Genomic DNA, 12,798 nt, shown 5'->3' on the forward strand with positions numbered 1-12,798 from the left:
AAGGCCTGATAACGGCCCTCCAGCCCCTGGCCCCACTGCCCAGCTCACTCCAAAGGCTTTATAGCTACACGTATGGTATTTCTCCTCACGCTGCCCTGTGTCCTGTAGAGACCACGGGGCTCACGTGGTCATTGTCCTGTTGCCACGTGGAAAGGGAGGTGCCTGCAGAGGCCCTGTGGCTGAAGACCGCCTGCCTCAGGGCTCCCCACACAGAGCGCCCCAGGCTAGGCGCTTAGCAGGTTGGTCTGGTGTTTGAAGTCCAAAACGAGGACTGCTCTTAGGGCCCAGCTGCTCTCAGGGAGAGTCCCTCCTGCCTCTGTGTAGCTTCTAGGGTCACTGGCATCCTCGGAGGCCCTGGGCTGGGAGCACAGCCCTCCTGCCTCTGCCACCTCCTGTCTCTGCACCCCACCCCCACCCCCGACTCCTCACCTCCGGGATGCCCATCATGACAAGGACCCAATCTGACCTCATTTATGGGTGGACATGAATTTGAGGGACACCACTGAGTCCCATACAGCAGCCGAGCACCTGCTGACCTAGGGCCCCGCGTGTGCTGGCACCCTGACCTGGAGGCTGGCCCCTGCACCTGGCACGAGTAGGCACACACAGCGTGGCGGGTGCCGTTCACTGTGATGAACGACTGGAGGGAAGTCAGCCAAGGGGCCCCGGGGCTGTGTCAGGAGTGAGCGAGGAATGAAGCGTGTCTGTCGGGAAGGAGGGGGCCCTGGTTCCTCCAACAATGACAAGAGGACACGAGGTCCTTGGGGTGTCGGATAACGTGGGAAGGCTGGGCATCACTGAGCGTGGACAGAGGGCGGGGGCTGCAGGGATGACGGGCCACCCGATGGGTGTGGACGTGAGACTGCGGTGAAGCACCCAGACAGACAAGATGAAACCTGGAGAAATCGAAACTTCCAGCCCCGATGACACGAGGTACCACTGCCTGCCCTCCCATGTTAAGAAACAGATGACTGACCAGCCTGTGGTCAGACAGCTTCTCTCCTGTGCCTTTGGGCACCAGTTAGGTTCTGGCCATAGATGGTCTCAGGCAGATGGGCCAGGCCGCCCTGAAGGACCTCAGGGAACCACTCACGCCCTTCTTGACAAAGTGGCTCACTGGCCCACGATGAAGCCCACCCACTTGGCAAGACTGCTCAGAGGGGCCTGGCCTCTCCTGCCTACAGGTTCTAGGAGGAAAACTCATTTCTCTATTCGTCAGGTGCAGAGCCTGGCACTCCTCCTGCCACACCCCCTCCCCAAAATTGTGGGCAAGGCTTTTCCTCTCCAAGGAAGAGCAGGAATTTGGGGTGAGGGTGGCCACTCTAGTCCTCTCCCATCTGCTCTCCCCCAAGCACCGACAAGCTTCTAACAAACACCAGGAGGCCAAGGGGGGAGCCAACCCTGATACCCCCAGCCTTTCGGGAGCTGGCTCGTCACAGGTGGGGAAGTGGGCGTGTCGCTGTTCATCCCCAGGCTGGTTTCCCACCTGGGGTCCCCAGACTCCACATCTGGAGGCCATACCATCCACCTGTGTTCGCTGGGCAGTCACTCCACATGTCTCAGGAGCTGCACACCTGGCTCTGTGGGGTCAACAGGGCTCACAAGGACGAGCCAACGAAGGAGGTCACGTCTCTCCATCTTTGCTGGTGACCTAAGGACGAAAGCAAGGGCTGTCAGCTTCCCAGGGCGGAGCTCCCTTCACTGGACACAAGTGATCTCGAGCAGAGAGAGAGGCTCAGCCAGGGACTTGCAGAGAGAAGAGGGGGGTGCAGCATCCACCCCAGAACAGGGAGCACGAGGGGCCAATGGGGACCCCCAGTCTCTGGGACAGAACTGGCGATCAGAACCTGGCCTGGGACCCAGGGCGTGAGTGTCTCCTGTAAGGGTGGAGGGTCATCCAGTCCATCCCAGGGAGATACTGGTTGAGTGTGAGTCAGCAGGGAGGGGCTGTCCAGGGCTGGGTTCACAGCAGAGTGAGTCGGGGCAGATCATCAGGGAAGGTGTTCACTGGCGTGGCCTGGTTCAGAACTGAGATCCCACAAGCCTGGCAGTGCCACACACACACAGAAAAATAGAATCAAAACCTAGAAGCGCTGCAGGTCTCAAGAGAAACCTGGCAGAGGGGAACGGGGGGAGTGGTCTTCAGATTCAGCCATAATCGCTTGCCAGGCATCTGCAGCCCGCAAACGTTGAACACGAAACACACACAGGGAAGATGTTTGTAGCGGAACCTGGAATAAGAGATCAAGACAGTAAATGTGTTTAGTACCAAAGAGTTCTGGCCTTTTGCTAAATGCCCAAGTCAGAAGTTGGGCAAGGGTGTGAGTGGTCAGTTAGAACAAGAGTGGTCACTGCACATGAATGCAGGCACCCTGACCTTGTTGGTGACCAGAGAAACGCAGGACATTCAGACCTGCCAGTGCCCCGGGCTGCTGTTTATGCAGTGACAGTCCTCGTACTTCTGGGGGTGCAGACCCAGACCCCTGCTTTCTGGAAAGCAGTTGGGGAAAAGCTCAGTGGCTCTAAGGTGCCCTGTCCTGCTGTCCCTGCAGTGAGTCCATCCTAGAGGAGTGGCCACATCACTGTCACCCTCCCTGTGCTGAGAAACCCTGCCTTTAACCCCCCAGTGCAGGGGTTTGAGCCTCGGCACTGTAGATGCCTTCTTCCCATCCTGGGACAACTGGAGGGGCGTCTGCTAATGGCACATGGGCCGCCTGTGCTGCAGGACTGGCTGGGTAGACGGTTCAGGAACTGCAGCTTTTATTATGAGGAGAGAGTCCTGCGGGGAGGGACAGTATGGAGTGAGAGGCGGGCGGGGAGACCCGGGTAAAGACACCAGCAGGGCTGGCTGTGCTGGTCGAGGATTTCTCCTGGGCTTTTCGAACTGAGGAAACCTCCCCTGCAAAGGGCCAGAGAGTAAATGTTTCAGGCTTTGTGGGCCATGCAGTCTCTGTTGCAACTGCACAACTCTGCAGTCAATGTGACCACGTAAGAGCAGCCCCAGAGGTTGATGACTGAAAACATGAGCAGGGGGCCAGCCGAGCAGCACGTGAGACAGACTGAAAAATACTTTCACCCATTAGTCTGTTAATTCACATGATTTTCTGAGAGATGAAGCTTCATTTTTGTTATTATTTTTATGATTTAATTAGTCAATTATTTTTTTATGTTTTATACTTATTTTTATTTATTATTACTACTCCTTTTTGGCTATTCCACACAGCTTACGGGATCTTGGTTCCCTGACCAGGGATTGAACCTGCGTCCGCTGCACTGCAAGATAGATTCTTAGACTGCCAGGGAAGTCCCAAAGACGTGACTTTTTTTAATGGTTCCATGAATGCTGACGGGCTGGAAACAGGGGTGAGAGCAGTCTCGGGCTTGACACTCCCTCCTTGAATCCTGGATTTGCTCATGAGCAGTCACCCTTCTGGGTGGAGGCGCCAGTGCCAGTATTAAACTGGACTGGCCAGAGTCAGAGCTCTCAGGAGGGGTGACCCTGTGGCTGGCCTCGCATCTGGCCTTCGCAGCCATCACTGTCTCTTGGGCCATGCCCAGAGGGAGCCCCATCACCTGTGGTTGCCTCCTTGGGTCGGGACAACTCCAGCAGCGTGGGGGACTTGGGTACATGCTTCTTTTCCTGAAGTTGTGAGCAGTGGTGTGTGTGCATGTGTGTGTGTGCATGCATGGACTTGTCTTCAGCAGAGCTTTACTGGGCTCCCACTGTGTGCTGGGCACCATCCCAGGTGCTGGCCATGTGGCTGTGACTGAGATGTGTGTGCTCTGTGTGGGGGAGAGGCTCCTTCCTGGGGGGAAATGAGCTCCTTGTGCCCACTGGCTGCCAGTAGCTGGTCCTGCACCCTTGGCCCACTCTTGGGGAAGATTCACTCTGGTCAGCGCCGGTACAGTGCATCCTTTCTGTTCTCCAGGAGTAATTTGAAACTTTCTTGAAGGAAAGAAATTTGTTAAATGTAACAAAAGAGGCTAAAACATGTAAATGGGATATGGCTGCAACAGAAGTAAGCGGGAGCCTGCCAATGTACGGACACCGTGTAACCAAGGAGACGACTTGGGCTCCAAGTGGTAGGCAGGTGACCCCACTGCTGGACACACTCATCTTTGCGTTTTATGACTTCCAAAAGTTACAAAATTCTCACCAAACGAGCCAATCATGATCATGAATCTCAAGCCTTTATAACCAAGAGGAACAAAGATTGACCATTTAAAGTCTTTTTAAAATGCTGAGAAAAATACAAGGGTGGAGTAGTACTAGAAGGGACACTCGCAGGCAAGTCTGGGTCAGTCTCTTGTGGGGTCACTGCTCCTTTCTCCTGGGTCCTGGAGTGCACAAGGTTTTGTTTGTGCCCTCCAAGAGTCTGTTTCCCCAGTCCTATGTAAGTTCTGACGGCGCTGTGGCGGGGTTAATGGCGACCTCCTCCAAGAGGGCTTATACCACACCCAGGTCTGCTGCACCCAGAGTCCCTGCCCCTGCCGCAGGCCACTGCTGACCTGTACTCTGCAGGAGACACTCAGACACTCAAAGGCACTGTGGTGGTAAAGACTCTTGAGAGTCCCTTGGACAGCAAGGAGATCCAACCAGTCAATCCTAAAGGAAATCCTTTAGGATTTCCTGAATATTCATTGGAAGGACTGATGCTGATACTCCAATACCTTGGCCACCTGATGCAAAGAACTGACTCATTGGAAAAGATCCTGATGCTGGGCAAGATTGAAGGCAGGAGAAGAAGGGGATGACAGAGGATGAGATAGTTGGATGGCATCACTGATTCAATGGACATGAATTTGAGCAAGCTCCAGGAGTTGGTGATGGACAGGGAAGCCTGGGATGCTACAGCCCATGGGGTCGCAAAGAATTGGACACAACTGAACAACTGAACTGAACTGAATCGCATGGAGCCCTAGAGTGGTTCAGAATCCAGATGCATTCAGTTGCTAGGCATGGTCGCCTCTGTGTTCGTCATGCAGGGGTCATGTGGGTTTGGACGAGGGTCATGCAGTGGTCAGGCTCCCCCATGACCTTCTCACCTGGGTCACTTCACTCAGGCGGGGCCCCTCGGCTGTTCTGAGCACAGCCAGGCTGGATTTGCAACCCCGCTGCAGGTCCTGCAGGCAAGGAGGCCCTGCCCACGGAGAGGTCTCGTTATCTGCCCACAAGGTCCTATGGGAGCATAGCCCCAGCCCCTCGGGGCCTTGGTTCCCCCAACCTTGGGACGGACCTGAGTCAGGGCTACTAGGCCTGGGTGGGGCCTGGTACCAGGTATGAAGAGGCCTCTTTCTGGCCTGGCTGCATGTCCCCTCAGTGTGGAGGGACCATGGGGGCACAGGCCCGGCTGCGTGTTGTTACAGGGCAGCGTGTCCCCTTGGTGTGGGGGAACCACGGGGCCACCGGGCCTGGCTGACGGTGCCTATTCTTGTCCACGCAGAGAGCATACTGCGGCCAGTGCAGCGAGAGGATATGGGGCCTCGCGAGGCAGGGCTACAGGTGCATCCACTGCAAACTGCTGGTTCATAAGCGCTGCTACGTGCTCGTCCCACTGACCTGCAGCAGGCATATGGTGAGTAGACACCTCGGCCGGCTGGGGTGCAGTCCACACTGCTGCCCCTGGGGACCCTCGGCCTCCCCCTGCCCAGCTGGGATGCTAACCCCATCCCTGCTACCCACAAGACGAGAAGAGGGGGTGACATAGGGGCTGCAGAGTGACGGCCTGGGTCAGCAGTTGGGTCGGGGCCTGTTCTCAAGCCCCAGGAGTCCCCCAGCATTACTGGGGCCCCAGGGTCCACCAGTAGGGAGCTGCCTCAATTGTGATGTCAGCCATGGAACCTGGAGCCAGGGCCTGACTGCGGCCGCCGTGTGATGAGGGCAGGGCTGACAGGACTAAGTGTTACTATGTGAAAAGACACATTTTATAAGCGCCTGCTAGAAGAGTGGAGCCTGAGGGCTAAGCGGCCACCTCCGCCTGTGGAAACGCAGGTAATTTCAGTACTCATCTTGCCATGTTCAGGGCGATGCTGTAACAGGTGAATGACGTGTGTTGTGACGTCACAGTGTATGTGACAGGTGAGTCCCGGTCATGCAGTGTCTCCAGAAGCCCCGTGTGGTACTGCCTGGTCACTCGGCCTGTGTCTCTGCAGGATTCCGTCATGCCTTCCCAGGAGCCTGCAGTGGACGACAAGAGCGACGACGTGGACCTTCCCTCCGAGGAGAGCGATGGAAGTAGGGCTGCTGCTCCCACCCCCAGAACCCTTTCTAGATCCTCCTGTCTCCCACAGAGCCTGTGAGCATGGCCGCTCGCTGCAGGGCTGGGGCGGCCTCTCCAGAGCAGGAGTGGGCAGGCTGGCCTGCCCTGGGCGCCCACATTTCTGTGCTGCTGCCCATGGGAGTCGGGGTTGGGGCTGGGGTTCCCTCTGTTCCAACCTCGGGAGTTCTATGAGGCTCTAATGCAGTGGCCACCACAGATACTCGTCTCTGGAAAGGTCTGCCATGCCCAGTATTGCATAGTTCTTGGGTTTCAGTAGGTTTGTTTTTTTTGGTTGTACAGAATTTTTTTTTTTTTTTTAATGCTAAGAAGCATTCAGAGAGCAATTTTGATTCCATTTTGACCGATGGCCCTGCTCTGAGCTTCTGCAGTTCTGTGCATAGTCACAAGGGTGTACGAGAGCCTAGGCCTCACTCGATAAACACTTGTTCCTTCCCCAGGGGTGATGTGAGGCCACAGAGCACAAAGCAGTACAGCACCTTATGTAAAGGAGACTCCCACGCACCTGTCCCACCTGTCCACCCACATCCACACACATCCACTCACTCTCCACCCACCCCCACCATCCACACACATCCACCCACCATCCACCCCCACCATCCACACACGTCCACTCACTCTCCACCCACCCCCACCATCCACACACATCCACCCACCATCCGCCCCCACCATCCGCACGCGTCTACTCACTGTCCACCCACCCACCATCCACATACTCCACCTGCCATCCACCCCCACACGTCCAACCACCACCCACCCCCACCACCCACACACGTCCACCCACCCACCATCCGTACACGTCCACCTACCATCCACCCCCACACGTCCACCTACCTACCATCCACACACATCCACCATCCACACACATCCACCCACCACCCACCCCCACCATCCCCACACACACTTCCACTCACTCTCCACCCACCCCCACCATCCACACACATCCACCCACCCACCATCCACACACATCCACCCACCCACCATCCACCCCCACCATCCACACACGTCCACCCACCATCCACTCACTCTCCACCCACCCCCACCATCCACACACCATCCACCCACGATCCATCCACCTGCCCACCTGTCTACCCACCCATCTGCACACACTGAGAACAGAGACTGGAAGGCTCGACATCAAACCCTTCTGCCCGCTTACTTCTAGAAGAACCATGAGGGAAAGTTGTCACAAATGCAGATTCCCAGGCCTCAGCCCCAGAAGCTGAGAGTCGGCAGGTGGGGGTGGGCTCTGGAAACTGTTCTCCCGAGTCTCTAGTTGAGGCAGAAGCAGCTGCTCCAGGCCTGCCCCCTGAGCAGCAGGGGGCCTGGCCTGGCCCGGCACTGCGTGTCCACAGAGGGCCAGAGGCCATGGGGTCCCTGGGTCCTGGGCCACAAGCCTGATGATGCCGGTGACCCCCCCCCCCACCTTTTTCCTTCCTCTTCACCAGTTGCTTATATTTCTTCAACCCGGAAACATGACAACATTAAAGATGATGCTGAGGTGAGTAGAAAGTGGCTCATCGGTGTCTGTCTCTGTTATAGAGGTCCGTCAGCTCATTTCTGGGGCCACTGTGGGAACTTAAAGGTGAACTACAAGTGTCCGGGGAGACGCGGCCTGGTGGGCATCAGGGATTGCATACACCAAGGCGTCAGGGTCACAGGTCTGCAAAGTCTTAAGAGACATTTAGCACAGAGGCAATTGCCGGACAGGAGGTGGGACTGACCCTCTAATTCCAGGACTGGTTCCCCTGGCAACCAGCCATACCCTCAGGTGACCTAGAGACTTCCCTCGAGGCGGTTCGTTAACATGACAAAGGGACATTTTGCTGGCTCTCTGCACCCGGAACCCCCTGGGGTTAGGAGCTCCGCGCCAGGAATGGGGCCCTTGAACAAGTAGGGACTTTATATTACCAACCACAACAGCACAGTTTGACTCTGGGTGATAAATGAGGCTCTGAGAAGTTTGGTCCCGTGCGAGGGCGGTTCCAGCTGGAGCTTCCATCCACTGAACCTCCTCGCAGCACCTGGGGAGGCCACACCTTTCCCAAGGTCCTTGTCCCCTCTGGACTTGAGCTCTTTCTCCTGGTCGTCTGTGTCTGGAATGAGTCAGGAGCACTCAGTTACCTTTCCTCCAGTACAGAACCCTCTTCAGAGAGTCCTCAGGAGGGGCGCACGTGGCCTTTCCCTGCCATCGACGGTCGCTTCTAGTGACGCTTGCTGTGGCGGGTCTCCCGAGGCATTAGCAGGTTATGCTTTGTGCCCCCTGGGGAGGGCCAGGTGAGCTGATCCCAGCACCAATGGCCCTGGGGTGTGTGAGCCCATGGTCACTTCCTCAGCAGTCAGGGCAGGCTGGCCCTGAGCATCCCTCCTGGCTCACAGAGGGGCCACCTGTGACTGGTGATGGCTCCTGGATCTCTGCTCCTTCCATCAGAAGCTCTAGGGGCCTGCTCCTGGGTGGGGAGGGCATGGGGGATGATGAGTCCCTTCCCGCTTCCTCGCATCTTGTCCACCCCCATCAGGACCTCAAGCCAGTCATCGACGGGATGGACGGGATCAAGATATCTCAGGGGCTCGGGCTGCAGGACTTCGACCTGATCAGGGTCATCGGGCGCGGGAGCTACGCCAAGGTCCTGCTGGTGCGGCTGAAGAAGAACGACCAGGTCTACGCCATGAAGGTGGTAAAGAAGGAGCTGGTCCATGACGACGAGGTGAGACTGCATCTGTTCCCACTTGTTCAGTTGCCAAGTTGTGTCCAGCTCTGCGACACACGGCCTGCAGCACGCCAGGCCTCCCTGTCTGCTCCTCTGCGTGCAAGTACGCGCACAGAACAGAATGTGTGCTTTTACCGCTTTCCAGTGTGCAGTTTAGTGACTTTTAGCGCATTCACGGTATTGGGTAACCATCGCTACCGCCCAGCCCGCGACGTTTCCTCCCCGTGAGCAGTCTTTCCCCGGTCTCTTCCAGCCCCACAGCCGCCCGGCCACTTCTGTCTCTGTGCATTTGCCTGTTCTGGACGCTACATGTAAATGGAACCATGTGCTGTGGGACCTTCTGTGTCTGGCTTCTCTGACAGAGCATCTCATTCTCATGGTCCACCCAAGTGTATCGAGGCGCGGCACACCTCCGTCTCTTCTAGGCCTCAGCTGTGTTGTGTTTTATGGACAGGCCCCGTTTGGCGTGTGTCCGTCCCTGATGAGCACATGGCTTGTCTCCATTTCCGGCTGCCGTAAACGTCTGTGCAGCTGAGTCCCTGTTTTTACTCCTCTGGGTGTTCACCTGGGAGGGGACTGTCAGGTCGTAGGGTCATCTTGTGTTTCGCTCTGAGGAACAACTGAACCGTCTTCCCCTGTGTCGTTTTACATTCCCACCAGCAATGCACGAGGGCCCACTTCTGCCCATTCTTGTCGATACTGGCTGTGTTCTGCCACGAGGGCCCACTTCTGCCCATTCTTGCCGATACTGGCTGTGTTCTCTTTTTTGATTATTGCTGTCCTAGCGGGTGTTTAGTGGCTTTGACAGGCATTCAGCACCTTTTCATGGGCTTCTTGGCTCTGTGTACTTTTGATCTATTCTTTGACCCCTGAATGGGGGTTATGTCCCTTAGAAGCAGAGTGACTTCAGAGGGAGCAATGATGATGTCACTGTGAGACGACTTGATACACATGGAGTGGGGGCCACGGCAGGGCTGCCCAGGCTTGCAGCTCAGAGGGCAGAGCCAGGGCTTCACCAAGTCCCCACCTGCCCTCCCAGCAAGTGCATTTGTGCAGTGCACACACCGCCCAGCTGGCCGCCAGCCCCTGGTGCTAAGCTCACAACTGAGCTGGTGCAACCTACCTCTCAGCTGAGGAAGCGGAGCCTCTGGGAGGTGTGGGGCCCAGCGTCTTCACTGCTGGTCACAGCCCTGCAAGGTGATTCCAAGTCCCCGCCCAGTGCACAGCTGGCTGGAGGATTGATGGTGTCTTTGGGGGTGGAGCACTTTCTAGAATGCTGAGAGGAGAGGTCTCCAGGGAGGGTTACTGCTGTGGTTGATCCTGGCATCATCACATAGCCAGGGCCAGGGCTGGAGCCTGGACTTTGAGGTGGTCTCAGGAGAATGAGACACTAGGAGTTGGCAGAGGGGCCAGCTGTGTGCATTTGTGAGACTCTGCCATCCTGTGGCCCCGGGCCTGGGTCCTGGTCAATGGACTGAGGGGTGGCCCGCATCTGATCCCTGGAACCTGTGAGCAGGACCTTATTTGGCAAGAAGTGATTACGGATCCTGGGATGGTCATTCTAGATTATCTGGAGGGGCCCTAAATCCAGGGACAAGTGTCCTTTTAGAGAAAAGCAGGGGAAAATTTGAGACAGAAAGAAGAAAAGACACAGTGAAGCTGTTAAGAGGGAGGTAGAGAGGAGCCAGAGACCCCTGGAGGTGCAGGAACAACTCTCCGTGGGCACCTGGGAGAGAGCGTGGCCCTGCCCACACCTGAGCTCAGGCTTCTGCCTCAAAGCAACGAGAGGATGCAATCTGGAGTGTTAAAGCCCAGCACTCTGTGGCATTTTGTTACAACAGCCTGGGGAGTCCAGCAGGCGGGAGGAAGGCAGACCAGGGGTGGGGGCGGTTTGGCCTCCATGTGGGGGAGGGGGTATCGTGCACCCACTGAAGTTTCCTTCCTGAGCACCTGGGTGGCCAGGTGCCTTAGAGAACAGACAGGGACAGTTGAGGGCTGTGTTTAAGGCTGGCTCTGCATTTGAGACTCTGAGTGGAGATGCCAGGTGGCCATCACATGAGCAAGCAGAGCTGGGCTGGGTAGGGCTGGTTAGATGAAGCCATTCCTCCCAGAGCATCTCTTCGGGGGGTATAGAGGTCAGAGGGATCAGGACCCAGCCTAGGATGAGGAACCCAGACGATCTTTGGCCCTCCAAATGTGTGCTCACTGAGAGTTTGCTAATTTTTCCCAAATTCCTTGGGGGAAGGCAGGCTACTCTGAACACATCTCATTCCCTCTCACTTTCCCTGAAAGAAGGGGTTTAACTTAGGGAATTTGGGGGCTTGGGCCTCATGCAGCTCTTTCTCCGGTTGGAATGGAACCAAAGCTGGGACTGTCAAGCTGACTTTTCTCCAGGTTTCAGCGTGGACTGTGAGGGAGACAGTCCGATTGTGGGAGCTGGTGCTTGGGAGATGAGTGTGGGGTGTGGGGAATCCTCCACTCTCTGTTCCTCCCGTCTTCAGTGGAGATGATAATATGAACCTTCCACGGCACCATGGGCAACACATGAGGCCAGCTCACAGCTGGTGATGGTGGCTTTAGTGGTGCTTTGGTAGAAATGGTGATAACTGATGAGTCATGATCCTGATGGTAATAGAGTTGGTGATTGTGGTGGTGATGCTGGTGGGGATGGAGATGGTGGTCAGGGCAGTGGTGGTGGTGGTGGTGGTGGTGATGATGATGGTGATGGTGGTGGTGGTGGTGAGGATGATGGTGATGACAGTGAAGGTGGCAGATGGTAACGGGGACAGTGGTGGGGATGGAGAATGTCTCAGTGGGAGTTTTCTTTCCTCTCTGCGTTGTCTCCCCTCAAGCAGAGTTGGCAGAGTTCCTCTGTTGCCTCCCCTTCCCCAGGATGTCTGTGAAGTACTCACACTCCCTGGCTTCTATTTCAGGATATTGACTGGGTACAGACAGAGAAGCACGTGTTTGAGCAGGCATCCAGCAACCCTTTCTTGGTCGGCTTACACTCCTGCTTCCAGACAACAAGTCGGTAAGATAAGGGGTGTTTCTGGGATTCTGCTGCTCTCTAGTCTGAACTGCGGAGAGGCTGAGTTGGCGTGAGGTTTCCGCTTTTATCTGCGGGGCCCTCCTGTTTGCAAGTGTCGAGGCTTTTTGGTTCATCACTTAACTTTGTTCTCAGCTGGTGTCATATGACTTGAATTTCATACAAATGAAGCTAAATTCTTTGATTCTATTTGCAAAATATTATTGAGCACATCCCACTGTATGGGATACAAGTGTGGGATTGGATGCTGGTATGGCCCTGTGAGTGGGAGGTCTGTCTCTGTACTTGTGGGTCTCACTGATAGTGCAGTAAAGTAATAAACACCAGGAGCTTCACTTAAAAGCTTTGTATGTGTTAGATTTCTGCTTTAAAATGGTTGGAACTACTGGTCTATGACATTCAGCATATACTCAATTTGGAATTTTCTTGGCCAGATGACTTGAACTTACACAATTTGTTTTATTTGAAAAAGTACTGTGTTCTGGGTCAGAGTCCTCAGGGCCCACCCACAGGTTCAGTGACTTAGGAGAACTCACAGGACTTAACACAATGTTGAATTCAAGACTGAGACTTACTTCCAGGAAAGGGTATAAAGCAAAATTGGCAAAAGGCAAAGATGCTCGAGGTAAAGATGGGAGGAACCCAAGCGTGCACTGGCTGGAGTCCCTCCGCATGGGGTCCCACGGGACTCCTTGAATTCCTCTGAAAGGAATCGTGAAACCTGGGGTGAGTCATGTAGGCACCTCTACCTAACACATGCCAA

The 12,798-nt window shown here is 55.7% G+C and overlaps 1 protein-coding gene across 5 annotated transcripts in view; it reads left to right on the forward strand.

Annotated features, from left to right (window-relative positions):
• The window catches only part of PRKCZ (protein kinase C zeta), a 100,040-nt gene that overhangs the window by 73,549 nt on the left and 13,693 nt on the right, over nucleotides 1-12,798 (forward strand). For all 5 annotated transcript variants that reach the window (XM_086344137.1, XM_086344138.1, XM_086344141.1 and 2 more), the window contains 5 exons: nucleotides 5,445-5,576; nucleotides 6,154-6,235; nucleotides 7,727-7,779; nucleotides 8,798-8,986; nucleotides 11,923-12,020. In XM_086344137.1, coding sequence (XP_086200263.1) covers nucleotides 5,445-5,576; nucleotides 6,154-6,235; nucleotides 7,727-7,779; nucleotides 8,798-8,986; nucleotides 11,923-12,020 — 554 coding nt within the window. The remainder of the gene's footprint in view (nucleotides 1-5,444; nucleotides 5,577-6,153; nucleotides 6,236-7,726; nucleotides 7,780-8,797; nucleotides 8,987-11,922; nucleotides 12,021-12,798) is intronic.

The sequence above is a fragment of the Bos grunniens genome, chromosome 16 (assembly GCF_055505025.1).
Source record: "Bos grunniens cultivar Pamir isolate PY7600 chromosome 16, Bosgru_T2T1.0, whole genome shotgun sequence".
NCBI classification, from domain to species: Eukaryota; Metazoa; Chordata; class Mammalia; order Artiodactyla; family Bovidae; genus Bos; species Bos grunniens.